Source organism: Planococcus citri, chromosome 2 (assembly GCF_950023065.1).
Source record: "Planococcus citri chromosome 2, ihPlaCitr1.1, whole genome shotgun sequence".
NCBI classification, from domain to species: Eukaryota; Metazoa; Arthropoda; class Insecta; order Hemiptera; family Pseudococcidae; genus Planococcus; species Planococcus citri.
The window spans coordinates 73,171,803-73,189,769 of NC_088678.1; the positions used below are offsets into that span (position 1 = coordinate 73,171,803).

Below are 17,967 nucleotides of genomic sequence, written 5' to 3' on the forward strand. Positions count from 1 at the left end.
TTTGAGCTCTCGCTCTGTTTATTGATTACTTCTCTTAATTTTTCATAAAAATTCTCAATATCTAGTTCAGTTGAAGCTGAAGTGGGTGCATAGACCTGTATAATTTTTGTTTCAATTCCCCCCAAAACTATATTTAGTAGAGCAATTCGGTCTGTTATAGGTCTAAATTCATTTATATCTTTTATTAGATTCTTATGTACCAAAAAACCAACTCCTCTCTGACCATTTTCACAATTTGAGTGTGCCAGAAGGTGATTATTTTTAGTTATTTGTATAGATTCGCCCTCACGCCTTACTTCTGAAAGACCTAGAACCTGAATACCACCTTCACCAAAAGCTTCTTCTAATTCGATCAAATTTTCTTCAGTTTTCAGTGTACGAACATTGAGAGTAGCTAATTTTATGGAAAGAGACTGCTTAGCATCATTCTCACCCTCGGTGACTAGCCGTTCTGGGTAAGCGGAGTCCGGTATCTATCTGCCTGTACGTGATTTGGATTTACTCCTCGATCCTCCTCTATTATGTCTTCCACTTAGTTGTGATAGTGTCAGTGTTGGCTTGGAGTTTGATCGTAAACGCTGCTTCACTTGATCATTTTCACTAGACGATGATTTTAATTGAACATTCTCCTCCTTATCAGGTTCGAGTAAGCTCAGCTGAGAAAGGTGAGATATCCTCGTGAAAATTCCATTATCCTCTTCTTGTATCAAGACTTTTCCTTCCTTCACGTGGACTCTTGTTATGATTTTTAATTTCTTAAGATGTAGAGCTTGTCGATGAATCGCCATGTTTCTTGAAGTAAGATGCTCGTTCACGAAAATAGGAGCTGGTGATGCGAGATTCAAGTCTTTACAGTTAATTCTTAAAATACGTGAATTTGTAATCATCTCCGATTTCTTATCTCGATTGTTGAGGCGAGCGATAATAGCAGGTGTTTTATCCGGTTTACATGGCAAACGATGAGCAGTTGATATGTCGTATTCGTATAGAGTAACGTTTAATTTTTCAGCCACTAACATGACCAATGCACGTATATTTTCGTCTTCGTTCTGAGGGATGCCGTTGATTATGATATTCTCTATCCGACTATACTGATTAAGATCATTCAACTGATCCTGTAGCTTTTCGTAATTTTTCTTAATTTCTTTATTATCATTTTCTACCTTAGACATTCTCTCGGTGAAGTCCGCTACCTTTGCATCCGTACTCTTAACTGTGGACATAATCTCCTTCACGTCATTCATCATTGTTTTTAGCTCATTGATAAACTCTTCGTTCATGTTGCGAAATCTGTTCGAAAAAACGGGTAAAAATTGGCAAACAAATGAGCGTTTCTACTGGTTTAAAAAACGGTCTGAGAGATAAAATCACTTCCACTGCGCTCGAATATTAACGATACTTATCGCAATTGATAACACTTGTAACGCGAGAACGTACAGCATAAACGCATAAACACACGACTGACGTCTAATAGCATTACAACCGGACTCAATTCAATTTTATGCAACTCTCAGAAAACGATCAAGAAGTCGCAAAAAATGTTTCTGGCGCTGATCAATCTCCCTCCGTATCATTAACAAGTAGTTCTGTTGCCGATCAACTTGATTCCAGCTCAGAAATAAGTTCTACGTACTCTAATACGTTGGAACGTAAAAAACGAGACATCGGTTCTTCCAGCAGCGTACCAGACAATGGTGGCTTTAATTGGTGGAATCCGTTCAATTATTTCTCCAGTGTCAAACCTAATCCTAAATTCGAGCTGCCTTCTAAAACTCTGTTTTTGGGTCCAGACAAAAAACACTCCCCAAACATCGATTATTCCTCACCTTTGAATGTAAACGGGGCTTTGGCATTGATCGATTTCGTCGTCAGGAATATTACGAAAATCAAACCGTATCAATCGATGGAAAAATCCATGAGTGTCGAAGAAGCTCGAGTAATCGCTCTTAATATCATCGAGGAACTGGAAAACATGTTGAGTCAGTTACCAGAAGAGAAACGTATTTCAATTTCTGATTGGCAAGAAAAAGATCCTGTTGAACTAGTTGGGCAGCTGGAGCAGAATATTTTGACTGGAGATCTTTCATTGGTGAAAAAAATCTTATTCGATGTGGTCCCGCTGGATATACCCGACGATGAACTGGATTCGTTGTTAGGAAGACATTTGGGCAGTGTTGAGATCAGAGGGAATTTCGAAAATCACCGTAGTACTGTACCTGATGGCAGAGGTCATCTTTCTGGAGCGATGAATATTGATTTCACCGATCAAGATGGCATTGCTTCGGCCAATTATAGTTTTAATCAAACTGCCCTCGAATAAAATAGTGAGCTTTTTTATTCCATTTACCAGATAAAAATTAATATTGTCTGTTGTGTAATGTGGAATATTTTACCTGAAAAACTGGAAAAATAGAGGAAAAGACATACCTACCGATTTTTTTTTGTATAATATTTCTTACGTTGATTTATTGGCTTTGATGTGTTTCAAAGGGTATTTCAGTGTAAGATAGGCGAAATGGTCCTGTTCCCAGATTTGGAAAATTATGATGGATTATTGTTGGGTGCCTGCAATGAAAATTTTCGAGCGGAATTTCCGCCCCCCAACCCGCCATCTTGGACAGTATAGCCAAAAAACGCGTTTTTTGAGAGAAAAATTCTGTATCCGTGAGGTACCTACACGTTCTGATTTCTGATAATGCGATAAATCGCCACTGCGAACTTGCCAAAAATTCCCGATTAAGTCAAAATTATCAAAAAAGTCTCATTTCTGTCAAAATTATAAAAAGAATTGACCATTTCGGCATAAACAGAATTTTTTGGATTAATTGTCAAAAAAAAGGTCTTTGCCTACAATATTTTGTCAAAAAATTAGAACTTGCTGACAATTTTGACAAAATGCAGAAGTTTTGAAAATTTTGGCTAAAAGCAAAGTTTTTTTTTACAATATTATATATATATATATATATATATATATATATATATATATATTTGCTCGCGACCAGACATGTCAACTATGCTTGGCATATATGCAGAAAAGTGAACAAAATTTTAAAATTGGTATAATTCCTGTTCTAAATCACTTATTAAAATTTTATTTGCAGATTCAATCTAATATTAAAAAAATCTATGTTTTGAAAAAAGTAATCAGATTTTTAGGTTAAATTTTGAAGAAAAATGTTGAAAATGGAGTTGAAGTAATTTGAATTTTGAGAAAGTTAAGACACCAAAAGAAAGCTTAAACAGCATAAAAATTTTTGATGCTTCTAAATTTTCGATGGGCCAATAAAATACTGAAAAATTTTAAGTCAAATTTGTTGTCGTGTACACTCAGGATCGATGTATTTGCATACATCTCCACCAGCACATCACATTCTACTCACTACAAATTGACTGTAGACCCTGCGTTCATCCTCGCGCCTTGATTTCTAAGCCATGCGCCCTCTGGTGGAAGTTTCTGAAAACTCATAGTTGACTTGTATAGTAAAATTAACCCATGACTTGTCAACTATAGTTGAGAAGTTGGTCAGTCCACTTGTATAGTAAAATTAACCCATTCAATAGCTGACAAGTCTGGATACTAATACCTATATATATATATATATATATATATATGTATGAATTCATTTTGGCAAAAAATTGTTTTTTTTTTCATCAAAAAAAATTAATTTTAGCAGCGCTTTGGCAAAAAAGAGGATTTTTTTGAACATTTTGGCAAAAAGTAGAAGTTTTTTTGGGCAATTTTTACAAAAGTTAGGATTTTTTAATAATTTTGACAAAAAAAGAAACTTCTTTACAATTGTCACATAAACGACACTTTTTTGACAATTTAGGCAAAAACAGAACTTTGCACACAATTCTGGCAAAAAACATAACAAGGACTTCTTAGGATAATTTTGGCAAAAGCAAGCATTTTTAACGAAGATCAGAAGTTTTGAAAAATTTCACTTAAAGCAGAACTTTTTTTTTACAATATCTTATGTATTTATATATTTTGGCAAAAAAAAAAAAAACAAAAAAAATATAATTTTCAAAATGTGTGTCTAGCCCAGGTAAGCAGTAAGCAGTAGGTGAGTAAGTAATTAATTTTGACAATGATTTGGCAAAAAACAGGACTTTTTAGAATAATTTGGGCAAAAGCAAGAATTTTTGCCAATTTTGCCATCAGGATTTTTTTTGAACATTTCGGCAGACAATTCTGGCAAAAAACATAGATGGATCAAAAATACCAACACTTCACATAGGATATGCATAATTGCATACTCTATAAATGATAGAATTTCAAATTTTAAAATCCATAACTGTTCTTCAATCTACACTGCCGAACTCACAGCTATTTTCCACTGTCTCTGTGATATACTCACTTATGAATCAGAAAATAAGTCCTTCTTAATTCAAAGTGATTCCCTCAGCTCACTAACTGCTATCCAAAATCTTTTTTCCAATCACCTTCTAATTCAAAATATTCATAAAACTCTATTTGACTTACAAAATTCAAACTTCTTCATACAGTTTATGTACGTACCCAGCCACGTTGGAATCTTAGGAAATGAAATTGTAGATATTAATGCAAAATCTGCCACCACCCTTTCTCCCCTTATATTTATCACAGCTGACGACCTCAAATCTATCTTCACCCAAAGCACACTTAAGAAATGGCAAAACTTTTGGTCCCTCCAAACCACAAACAAGCTCTTTCAACATAAAAAATTAGTCCATCCTTGGAAAAACCTCTCCCACTTAAACAGACTTGAAGAAATCATCATAACCAGACTGAGAATTGGCCACACAAAAATCACACATAATCACCTCTATGAAAAGGCCCCAAAACCCACATGTCAGTTCTGCCTGTCAGAACTTATATCTGTCCAACACTTACTATTTCACTGTCCCTCCTTACATCAGCACAGACTGTCCCTACAAATAGATGAAAGATCCCTATTCATACCAGACGACCCTTCCGAAATTAAAAAATTCTTAGACCTAATTAAAAAACTTGACCTTACCAACTCGATTTAAATCTCATACGACGGGTGTAATAATCAAGTAATTACAAACACCCCCCCCCCCAAAAAAAAAAAAAAAACAAAGTATTTTGGTCATTTCTGCAAAAAAAATACTTTTTTGATAACGTCAAAAAAAGGTAAGTATTTTTCAACAATTTTGGCAAAAAACAGGACTTTTTTGGCAATTTTAACAACGGTTGGGATTTTTTATCATTTTTTTAAAAAAGAAACTTCTGTACAATTTTGGCAAAAATGATTCTTTTTTGACAATTTTTCTGGCTAGGTATAAAAAAATTTTAAAAATTTTTGCAAAAAACATTGTGCCTTTTTTGCTATTTTTACAAAAAAAAAAGTTGAGATTTTTTAATAATTTTGGCAAACAGCAAGGCTTTTTGTTTATTTTTACCAAAAAAATGTAGTATTTTTTGATAACGTGATACGATTATTTTACAACAATTATGGCCAAAAACACTGTGTTTTTTGACAATTTCGACAAATAATATTGGTTTTTGGATGAGAGTTTTAGGATTGATTTGAAGATCATTCAAGTCTAAATGTTGGGGGTTTGTTGTGTTAATTGAGTTTTAGAGTGGATGGGAAGGGTTGGTGGATGCATTTGAGATGAATTTGTTTGTTGTGAGAGTTCTTCTAAAATCTGGGGGTAATTCTGATGCTTCACAATAAATGCTATCTATTGGAGAGGAATAGAGGGCTCCTATACAGATCCTTAGGGCTGAATTTTGAATTGTTTTTAGGATATTTGAAGGTTTATTTGAGATATTTGCAAAACATGGGCTTCCATACTCAATTTTACTGCGAATTAGAGATTTATGCAAGTGAAGTAGGAGTTTGCGAGATGGATTATATAAATTTTCATTGCAGGTACCCAACAATAATCCATAATAATTTTCCAAATCTGGGAACAGGGCCATTTCGCCTATCTTACCGTGGAATACCCTTTGAACAGTAATTTTTTTTAATTTCAATGTTAAACATGAAAACAAATTTTGACCGCGAGGAAGGGAATGGAAAGTTTTTTGAAAATTCAGTAATCCAAAACTTTATTAGCGTTATTTTTTAGGCAAAAAATCGATTTTACTAGTCCTCGACATTTTCCGAATTCAAACAGCAATTTTCTGATCATTTTATATAACAGAATTTATTGACCTGGGCTAGGCGAGGGTAAAGGCTCTCGAGTCAGTTTTACACTAAAGTCGACACCCCGAATCGATTACCATCATTTTGCACCAATCCGGAGCCCCAGACAATGTTGTATTTTCTCCAGCAATTTCAAATTGCTCCAGAAGGCGTTCTGCTTACGTATGTAAATGATGAACTGCTACGTTCCTAATTTTTCATTTTGGGTATCAATATACTTATTTGTAGCAATGGTTGATGTTCGAACTCGAGATAGTAGTTTTATTTCTAATATCATTATTAAGTATGTCCCTAGTTTACCTATAATTCCATTTTTCAATAATTGTTACAGACCACAAATGATCCTGGAGAACTCTTCCATCAATGTTCATCAGTCAACGGACAGTTCATAGCTATATTCGATATGGTGAGTAAACATTGTGAACAGCTTTATTTTTTAGAATTTGTCCATAAATGTATGAAATAAGATTCACAGTATTATTTGTCTGGCTTCTGCATTTGATCACAAAAAGTTTTAGTGAAAATTTTTGATTTTCTGTCAAAATTTTCACTAAAACCTTTTATGGAGTATTTTGAAAAACGCGCAAAATTTTGACAGAAAATCAAAAATTTTCTCTAAAACCTTTTGTAATCAAAAAAATTTTGAGCTCATAATTCTTCAAAATTGCTCAAAGGACATTTTGGTTGAAATTTTTGATTTTTTCACGAAATTTTAACCCATTTTGATAGGTCGCACGATACTTTCTCGAAAATTCCAAAATTCATGACCCAATTTCGGGCTCAAAATTTTTAAAAATTACTCGAAAAACATTTTCGTTGAAATGTTTGAATTTTTCGCGAAATGTTAACCGATTTTGATCAATGCACGTTGACATTATAAAAAATTTGCACGTGATTAAAATTAACAAATCAAAATTTTAAAACTGATTTTGAAAAACAATCGAGAGTAACACTAGGCAACAATTTTTGACTTTTTTCGTGTGTTCGGGTTGAAAATGGGCTTAATCGATAGTTTAGACCCTAAAACAAAAAACAGAGTGGGATTTTTCAATTTGAATGGTTTTTGTGGTCAGGAGAGATGATCAAAGTTTCAAAAATGGCCGTTTTTGCCCTATTTCACGAGTTTCTGGCGACACCAGTATTGTTTTTCGAAAAAAAACAAGGTCATATTCGGATTCTACGCACTTTTTTAAGTAAACATCTTTCCCGGATTTTCGATTTTCGAAGTTTCAAGCGCATACGGAAGATTTTTGTTTGTAACATATTTTAAAACTCGGAGCGAGAGCCTCGCCCGCGCGAACACGGTTCCGCGCCACGATTACATCGTGGAGTAACGCCAGCGTCGCGCGCTCCGAGTTTTAAAATATGTTACAAACAAAAATCGTCCGTATGCGCTTGAAACTTCGAAAATCGAAAATCCGGGAAAGATGTTTACTTAAAAAAGTGCGTAGAATCCGAATATGACCTTGTTTTTTTTCGAAAAACAATACTGGTGTCGCCAGAAACTCGTGAAATAGGGCAAAAACGGCCATTTTTGAAACTTTGATCATCTCTCCTGACCACAAAAACCATTCAAATTGAAAAATCCCACTCTGTTTTTTGTTTTAGGGTCTAAACTATCGATTAAGCCCATTTTCAACCCGAACACAAGCATGCCGTTGCCTAGTGTAATTTAAACAAGTAATTCGGAGTTTTTTTCTGCGACTGGTTCATTTTATTGACAAAAGGTTGGTTTTTAATTTCTTCCATATGAAAAACGTGAATTTTGAAGAATCCTGTATACGCAATGGACTAAAACATTAAAAATATATCAATTTCTGTTCTTGGGGCAAAATACGAGTAAGTATGTAGAATTACTTGCTGACAACTTGGGTTCATTTTACTCAGAATCGTATGATTCGTAAAGATACCTAGTATTTATACGTCTGATACAAAATGTTTACGGAAGAAAATAGATGTAAAACGCTGACCCAGGTCTCGCCTTCATTGTTTGTATACATAGTAGCACGAAGAACACATGGTCCGTTCTAAAAACAATTAGTCATCATTTATAGGGGAATACCGTTTTCATTAAATCATGCTTTTCCAACGATAATCCGTGTACTGCTATTGCATGAGGTGATTCGTTGATTAGTTGCTCGTTGGTCCCCTGTTTTGCTGTTGTAATTAGCGTATTTTTTTGCATCATGAGTTGCAAGCTCGATCAACTTTTCGTTTTTTCTCTTCAATGTATATGCAGCAGTTTGCCAGTTTCATTTGTTCTGTATCTGTCGTTCTGGTGTTAACGTATTCATCTTTCGCGTTTTGAAATTTCAATTGTTCATTGATAAATAATTTATTGGTTCTTCATCTTTTACTGTTGAACTCAGTTTGCATTAATTTTATTCCTGCGGTCGATTGACTTTCGAATCTGAAGTTTAATTTTTGTATTCGTGGTTCGAGTTGAAGTGTTCAGTGGGTGAAGTGACCAAACATGGCTATGAACCGTATTATTTTCCCAAGTATCGATAATTTCAAAAAAGGTGGAATAAAAAGAATGGCCGATCTCGAGTACGTAATCATTCAAGAGAAACTGGACGGATGTAATTTTCGTGTGATTTATAACCGGAAGAAAATCAACGACGACGTTTGCGATGATAACAAAGAAGAAATTCAATTCGCCAGTCGAACAGTGCTGGTCAATGAAAAACGTATATTCCACGGATATCAACGACTCATACCAGAATTGGTGGGTAACACTAAACGTCTCGCCGAATGTGACGAATTAGACGACAAGAGTTTCGTGGTTTTTGGCGAATTGATCGGATCTAGCGAAAACGGTAGGCCAATTATTGGAAGATATCAGTATTTCGACGATACCTCGATGATAAAATTTTTTGCTTACGAAATTTTCATCGAAAAAGACGCCGCCGACATGAGAACTCTTTCTACACCTGCGGAATCAATGGAAAATATCAAAGGCGACGACGTTTACAAAGTAGCCACACGTATGGAATTTTTTCAAGCTCAGAAATTACTGAAAAAGGCCAACTTCAACGTGATTCCATGTACCATAATGCACGCTGCCGATTACTCGTACGAAAAGTTACTCGATTTTAAATCAGTCTTATTTAATCACAACGATTTCGCCCAAATGGAAGGTTACATGTTACGCTTCAAGTTCACCAGTTCCGATAAACTAGCAATTTTTAAACTGAAACCCGAGAATTTACCGGAATTCCGAGATAAGCTCGAACGTCCTGAGAAGAACAAAATGGATGACGCGTTTCTCGATTATCTGTCCAAAGTACCGTATTTGGACGACGATGGGAAACTACTCGATTCGAGTTATGTTGAGATTTGCATGATGGAGTATCATAAAGAGGTCAATATCGCCACCTGGAAAGAATTCTATCAGTTTTTTAGAAATATATCGCTGTGTTGTCGTGAAAATGAAAAACGCAATATTAACAAATTATGGGAGCAATTTCAAAAGTTGAAGGCTGATGTGAAATGATAGTGAAGAAGAATTATTGTTTTTTTTAAAATTATTGTGCATTCATCAGTCACCGTGAAAGGAATTTCCAATTGAAAAATTATTTTTTACTATTACAATTTTTTAAATTTGTTTCCAAAGTTTGTTCTTTTTTTTTTTGGAAATCAACAACGTTCCCAATGAACCTGTAGGCATCCAAAATCCTTTGTACCTAAAAAGTATCCCTTTTTGCCAAAAATTCATAAAATGCTAAAAAAATCTTGCTTTTTTACCTAACAATGCCAAAAATTTCCAATAAGTTCATTTTTTTTTACTAAAGGCTCGAAAAATCTCAAATTTTTTTTAACAATTACTTACTCAAAATTCTCTCTTTTTTTCAACAAGCTTGTTTTTTTCAAAGTTGCAAAAAAAAAAAAAAAAAGAGGTTTCGCTGTTAACCATTTTTACAAAATAAAACATGAAACGTTAAAGCTTGCATGTTTTCTTTTGAAATGTTTAATTTTCAACAAAAAAAATCTACGAATCTTTGAAACTGAAAAAATTTGATTTGAATAAATTTTGAGACTGCCTCTTCCCTTTGTAAGACATTTGAAAAAATTTAGTTTCAAAAGTTGTGCTTTTTTGCAAAAATTGTACAACGGTTGTGCTCCTTTTCTTCAGAACTTTGAAATTCTCCATTTTGGCCATTTTTTCAGAATTTTTATTTTTTTATATTTTTTCTTGTTCCTTTTAAAAATTGAAAAATGCTGGCTCGAATAACATCCAAACCCCACCCCCTTCCCATTGAGCATTAGAATGAGTCATAAGTCCTTGAAATTTTTCGTTTATTCTCTTCGTCTTTCAAAACGTTGATATTTTTACACTTTTTTCTAGTCGTCTTTGAAATTGGGGGAATTTTGAACCGGAAGGAATATTATCTCAAGTGAATTTTGACCCGGTTCCTCTCCGCCTCATCCCCTGAATTTACAAATTTGAGAAAATTCCCTGCCAATGGGTCCTGCTCTGGTCTGACTCTGACTTTGTACGAGTATTTAATCAAAAAAAGTTTCAGTGAACTTTTTTTTCAAAATACTCCGAAAATTATTTCTTAATTTTGAGCTCAAAATTCTTCGAAAATGCTCAAAAAACATTTTCGTTTAAATAGGTCGCATATACATAACACTTTTTTCAAAAATTCCAAAAATCATCACCCAACTTTAGGGTCAGAATTTTTCGTCGAAATATTCAAATTTTTTCGTAAAAGTTTAACCTATTTATTTTGATTGGTCGCGTGATACTTTTCCGAAAATTCCAAGAATTATGATCCAATTTCGGGTTTAAAACTTTAAAAAATTACTCGAAAAACATTTTCGTCGAAATTTTTGAATCTTTCGCGAAATTTTAACCTGTTTTGATAGGTCGCATGATGCCTTTTTTTTCAAAATCCCCAAAAATCGTAACTCAATTTCGAGCTCAAAATTCTTTTACCTAAAATGTTATAGAGCGGAAAATAACGTAAGAAAGCGAGGGCGAAAAGGAAAAAATTAGCACATACATTTTTTCTTCGGGAATGTGTTCAGATGGACCCTCTGAACTACCAAAAAAAAACCGCACCTCCTACCACTGGAGCTAATTTATTTAGGGGGCTAAAACCAGTTGCGATTCACGTTTTTTGCGTTTTACTCCGTAAATATTAGGTTTAAGAGAAAAACTACCATGACAAAAAATATTCTCCTTCAAATTCTCGATAATTTGATACTACTCTCGATACCCATCCCTCAAGGGGGGTGCATAAAAAATGGGGTGGAAAGAGTAGGTGTTTCAAAAATTGTCAGTCCAATAAATTGATCAAAGTTAGCACTTGATATCATTTGTTTTCGGTCAAATTTTTTTTACAAGGTCTACTCACCCAATTAAACTACTATTGGTTTGTCTTCAACCCACCCCGAGGGTTCGGGGGGAAGGGGGGGTTGCTTGATTTTTCAGCCAACACACCACTGAATTATATATTTGAAAAACGAATCTGGACGTACGATATGTCGAATAGTATGTTTTCAAGGTCGCTAAATACGAATATGAACTTATTTTCTGGGTACAACCCATCCAAGTCCCCTTGTGCCCCAAAAAGGGGGTCAAAATTTTGAAAAATCGCGAAAAGTCGAGTGATATATCGAATGGTACGTTTTCAAGGTCGCTGAGTACGATTATGAACTTATTTTTTGAGTAAAACGCCTACAAGCCCCCTAAGCCCCCAAAAAGGCCAACATTTTGGAAAATTGAAAATTCGAGTGTTATATCGAATGGTACGTTTTCGAGGTCGCTGAGTACGATTATGAACGTATTTTTTGGGTAAGACCCCTACAAGCCCCCCAAGCCCCTAAAAAGGCCAAATTTTTGAAAAATTGTGAAAATTCGAGTGACATGTTGAATGGTATGTTTTCGAAGTTGCTGAGTACGATTATGAACTCTTTCTCTGCTTACGATTCCTCAAAACCCCATTACGCTCCCCTAAATAGGATACAATGTTTGAAAGTTGCCAGAAATCGTGTAATATATGTCGGATATTATACTTTCAAGATCGTTGAAAACAAGACCATGGACTCATTTTTATTATCTCACTCATTTTACTCTTTACACGTCTCACCAATGCACCATATGATTATCCTCCATGTCTTTAGTAGGTAAGCTGTCAATCTTCTTACCTATCTCCTTGATTCCTGCCGTGGGAAGTTTTCAATTTCATTTATTATTGGCTACTAAGCGAAAACAAAAAATGAAATGAATTTTTTTTTATAAAAGAAACCATCGAAAATTTCAAGTTTGTGTTTTTTAAAAAAATGTTTTTTGTGTGATGGTTTTTTTTTCTAATTTAAAATGACAAATCAACGCATCAATTACTCCTTCAACGAAAACATACCATTCAATATGTCACTCAAATTTTCACAATTTTTTAAAATTTTGGCCTTTTTTGGGGGGCTTAGGGGGGCTTGTAAGGGTTGTACCCAAAAAATAAGTTCATAATCGTACACAGAGACCTCGAAAACGTACCATTCGATACATCACTCGACTTATTGCGATTTTTCAAAATTTTGAGCCCCTTTTTGAGGCACATGGGGGCTTGTAGGGGTTGTACCCAAAAAATAAGTTCTACTCAGCGACCTCGAAAACGTACCAATTAATTAAATATTACAATTCAAATGCTGCCAACAGCCCTGATTTTTTATTTATAAATTTCGTTGAACACCTTGTCAAGTCCTAGGTGCACTGACATTATGAAAAGGGAAAACTTTAATTAAACAACAGATTAAGTGAATTGCACGACAAGAAAATCCCACGGCGAAACATTTGGTCAATAAAACGACAGAATTGAAGGACAGACCTCGAACAACAAACATAGAAAATTCACGCCGTGAGAAAGGGAATGCCCGACGAAATTATTTCAATTACCGGATAACGTAGTCAGCATCATCGTTATTTTTATAACTATCGCTTATATCTGTGCATTATCGGACCTGATAATTGCTCGTTGGTGGCGTAGTAATGAAGTTTGCTTACGCTTTAGTACATTGTCGTCTCATAATATTAGTAATTTTTTCGTATCACGATGATTTTCTCGCGACTTTATTCGATTTTCTGCATCTCAAATCGTCTAAAAGTATTGAATATTCGCTTCAAAATGACCGAATCCGTGAGTAACGAGAACGTGAAGAGAATTTTGGCTCTTTGGCGATCAGGCGATGAAAAAATCAACCTGTCTGGATACCGCAATGGGATCCTAGTTATCGGTAATACAGGCTCAGGTAAAAGCACCCTGACTCATTTCTTGGCCGGAAACAACGACGAACTCGTATCAGGCGAAGTGGCCGAGAATTCCGGTGAGTTTATCATTTCCGATAATAATAACAAGATCAGCGTGAACTCGACAGTGATTTCCAAAACAACGGTTCCAGAAACGATCGTCGACGCTGGAACAAAACTCGTTTTCATCGATTTCCCAGGATTTAACGATAGTCGCAGCGAAGCTTATGATATGGCAGCAGCGTACTTTATCAAAAAAGTCTTGGAAAACGTAAAAAATGTGAAAATCATCTTGACCTTGAGTTATCCTTCGCTTAGAAAAGGCGTCAATCGTATCGATTTTCTCCAGTTGCTGGAACATGTGGGCATTTTGATCAAAAATATCGAAAAATACGTCGACGGAGTTGCCCTTATCGCGACCAAAGTTGATAACACGATCACTTTTCGAAACGGAGCTCCTTCCATGATACCGGAGACGTCGATTATACAGAATATCGGTCAGTTTTCACAGGAAGTTCGCGAATCGACCAAAACAATGAAGAATCTCGATAAGGTTTACACTTCCGAGTTCGAAAGCAGTCGAAAGCTGCTGGATACGTTGGTGCAGAAAAATGGCACTTTAAATAAATTTTTAAACTTTCTTCAAGAAGTGAGCGACAAGCAATTCGAATCTTCAGCTTGGAAATGGGTCAAAGAACTCGAGCCAGCCATCAAATACGTGGAAAACTCGCTTAAATGGTACGATTTTCTGGCTGCTCTGCATAAACGTTTATCTGAATACAATATTCAGAAAGATACCAAACGATTTCATGTCCCGAAATTCGAATCAGGATCCGGTCTGCTGGGAAGCTTCGTCGATTTCACTAATTTTTTCAACGAAATCAGCTCTGCAGAATTCCTCAAGTTGGTGAATCTCAAAGATCTGCAAAAGGTCAACATCGACGAGACCAAAATTCGATATTTTAATCGAGTAATCGAGTCTACTTTGCGAGATTCTGTCAATTACTTCGGGGATGATGATACAATATTCCAAGCTACAGGCGAACATATCAAATTGAACGATCTGGTCCCCCAAGTGAACTACATCCGGACTAGATCTGCACCAATATTGGCCAAACATACGGCGATAAGAAAATATTTAATAGGAATCGAGTTCGAGTACTTACTAATAGATAAAAATGAAAAAATACGCTATTTTGATAACTTAAATATTAATGATCTCCAGGATGTTATTGAAAAGCGGAAAAATATAAATAATCCTTTTTTGTGCCAAGGTGATTGTGGTATCAAGGCTGGATACTGGTATATAGAAGGCGACGAACGTTTTTCTATGCGTGGAGTGTTAACTAATCAAATAATAAAAGGCATTGAAATAAGAACGCCCCCTTACTCGTCAATTAATGATGCGATAGATGGTCTTTTGAATATAGAAAAAGATCTATCAATATGCTTAGCACAATGCGATCTAAAACTAGCGATCGCTGCCTTTAATCCGGTAGCTAGAAAATACAAATATCAGCCACCGCTAAATGAATGGGAAATATCGTATCGAGAAAAACATCCAGGATTTCTTAACGCTGATATAGCATTACTTACTTATGGGCCAGATATTAATATATCCGTACCACATTTAAGCGACAAGGATATAATTACCGCTGTTCAAAAACTTAATTATTATGCTCCGGAGATTGTAGTCTTGACATTAAATGCCCCTTTTTATCGAGAAAAAAGATGGAAAGGTTTATCTAAACGAACCTATGATCGAGCTAACTTTAGACCGGCTTGTAAAGGGTATATTAATAGAGGAAATGCTTTGAACATTTCTTGTATTCATGCTGCTAAAATAGCAGCAGAGCATGGTAGGATTGAATTCAAAGCGTTTGATGCTACCCCCTCACTACCGCTCTTAAAATCTTGTTCTTCTCTGATATTAGGATTAATTATGGATACGTCTTTATGCTATAAAAAACAAGTGAGGAGTGCGATTGATTTTCAAGAGGTTTCAATTGACCCATTTGCTAATCGGAAAACAAAAAAAATCATAAGTAAGTTATTGCGAGCCGCTCAATATGCCTTGATAGAAAATAAATTATTCCAAGAAGCGAAAGAAATTGATTTTTTATTTTACCTGCTAGAAGAAAAAATGATACCCGCCTACGATGCTATAAGATTGAATGAAAAAAGTGGGAAAATGATACACTCAGGCGGTTTAGGTAAGTAAAACAGGATGTCTGCCAGGGGATTTTCAGCAATTGTGCTTAAAAGGTAGTAAAAAATGAAAAAAAAAACGGAAAATCCAATTTTCCACACAAGAAAAATTTTTATAGAAAATGGCTCATTTGTTGACTTTTTTAGAACTTGAATGGCATATTTTTGAAAGTTTTTGCCCTCGCTTCGCTGGGGCCACTTGCTCTTCTTTTTCCGTATAAAAAACTTAATGTTCAAATTCAAGAAATGTTTGAAATTTCAATCAGAAAAATACTCCCTTACCTCCGTAAAAAAAACTTTTTTTTACTTCTTGAAACACGAATTTTTGAAAGCTTTCTTGGCCTCGCTTCACTCGGGCTCGTTTGCTTTTTTTTCAAGTTTGATTTTTAAAAAAAATAATTATTCAAGTTTCAAAATTTTGAATCAAAAATAATAAATTTCTTCATTCATCACCCAACAAAACAACGTTTTTATACCCCTCAAAATACTACTCAATTTTCCATAGCTTTTTCAAAAATTTGTATTTTTTTCCAAATGTTCAAATTTTTTATTATTATTTTTTTTTAATTTTTCATTTTGAAAAAAGTTCTTCATTCGTCCAATTGCATTATAGTAACAAGAGGCTTAAACGTGAATATAAAATCAAAAATTGAAATGACAAAATTATATTCTCGACATCCGCTTGTTTGAAAAAATTCTTGAGATGTTTGAATACATTGGAATAGCAAAATATTTTAATGTAAAATTTTGCCTCGTCCACCCCCTCCCCCTCTTGAAAAATTCCAAGTGTTTACAGAATGTCCTGCTGAAGTCCTGTTTTCTTATTTTGAATTTTTTTTTTGTTTTTTTTTTTGGGAGGTCTTTATAATTACTAGATTATTACACCCTACGTCAGATTATATTAAATTCGTCAGGTTGTGTTTTTTAACAAGGGACTAGACACCCTGAAAAATCACTGCTAAAAATTGAAAAAAAATCCTTCATCTCTCATATATTTGAAAGAATTTTATTCTCAAAATGGTTGATTTGTTAATTTTTCGAGTTCGCTCATTTTGTATTTTCAACATGCACACATGAGAAATTGTAACAATTTGAATAAATGCAGCAATAGTTATAAAATCATTGAGGGGGGGGGAGGGGAGGTTTAAAATATTTTGGAAGGCAGTGATTTTTTTTGAAAGGTAGTGAAAAAGGTAGTGAAAAGGTTGTAATTTTTGCGGCAAAAAATTCCGGTAGACACCCTGAAAAATTGAACTGCAGTCTCACTTTTTCGACAAAAATTGCAAAAATCCACAAATTATTGCAAAAAAATCTTGCTTTTTTACCTAAAAATGCTAAAAATTAAATTACCAATTCGCTATTTTATGTATGTAAGCAAATTTAATTAAAAACAAAAAATTACCACATCATCCTGCTTTTTTTGCAAAACTCACACAATGGTTGTGCTCCTTTCCTTCAATCCAGCTTTAAAATTTTGCATTTTGGCCGCTTTTTCAAAATTTTGAATTTTTTTCATTTTTTGTTATTCCCTTTGAAAATTGAAGTTGATTTTTTCACATTTTTTTCTAGTCTTCTTTAAAATTAGGGGAATTTTAACCAGAAAGAGTATCATCTTGAGTGAATTTTAACCCCCATTCCTCTTCGTCTCTTCTGCTAAACTTACAAATTTGGGAAAATTCCTTGGCAAAGGGTCCATGGTTTCGTCTGGTTTTGCTAAGGCACTATAGCTTTACTCAGGTGAAATCGGTCGGCCATCTTTGGTGTAAAATAAATGATTTCAGCCAATCACAGCACAGTACTGCTGTTGGTGAAATGACATAATTGTGAAGCTATAGTGCCTTAGTTTTGCATTTAATCAAAACATGTTTTAGTCACAAATTTTTGATTTTATGACAAAATATAAACTTTGCTAGGTTGCATAGCACTTTTTTCGAAATACTTCGAAAATTATTACTTAATTTTGAGATCAAAATTCTTCAAAAATGCTCGAAAAAAATTTTCGTTGAAATATTCGAATTTTTCGCGAAATTTTAACTCATTTTGATAGGTTGCATGACACTTTTTCAAAATTCCAAAAATCACCCAACTTCAAGGTCAAAACTTATCGTCAAAATGTTTGAATTTTTCGCAAGTAGGGTTAAAACGGGCAACCTGGCCCAGTTAACGTATCGTCCGCTAGGAGCGGTAGTTTCGTTTTGTTGATGTAGTTGTTGTATTGTCCGCTAATAGTATTGTTCTGTTTTTAATTTTCAACCCAGTTAATGTATTCTTAAAGAGTAAAAATTCTCTTTTTACCCTGTTTCTTGATTTTAACTTGAAAATTCTCTTTTTTCTCTTATTTCATGA

The 17,967-nt window shown here is 34.5% G+C and overlaps 2 protein-coding genes across 2 annotated transcripts; one reads left to right on the forward strand and one right to left on the reverse strand.

Moving 5' to 3' along the window:
* Positions 1 to 473: 473 nt before the first annotated feature.
* LOC135834156 (uncharacterized) lies at positions 474 to 1,280 on the reverse strand. The gene has a single exon (XM_065347994.1). The coding sequence runs from the start codon at positions 1,278 to 1,280 to the stop codon at positions 474 to 476; it is 807 nt and encodes a 268-aa protein (XP_065204066.1).
* Positions 1,281 to 13,161: 11,881 nt separating this feature from the next.
* Positions 13,162 to 17,967, forward strand: LOC135837659 (uncharacterized). Its single transcript, XM_065353011.1, has one exon. It carries the CDS (start codon positions 13,220 to 13,222, stop codon positions 15,632 to 15,634), a length of 2,415 nt encoding a protein of 804 aa, XP_065209083.1. The 5' UTR covers positions 13,162 to 13,219; the 3' UTR covers positions 15,635 to 17,967.

Bases quoted from the DNA above. Each gene is read 5' to 3' on its own strand.
- LOC135834156 (XM_065347994.1), bottom strand. From the start codon at position 1,280: ATGAACGAAGAGTTTATCAATGAGCTAAAAACAATGATGAATGACGTG.
- LOC135837659 (XM_065353011.1), top strand. From the start codon at position 13,220: ATGATTTTCTCGCGACTTTATTCGATTTTCTGCATCTCAAATCGTCTA.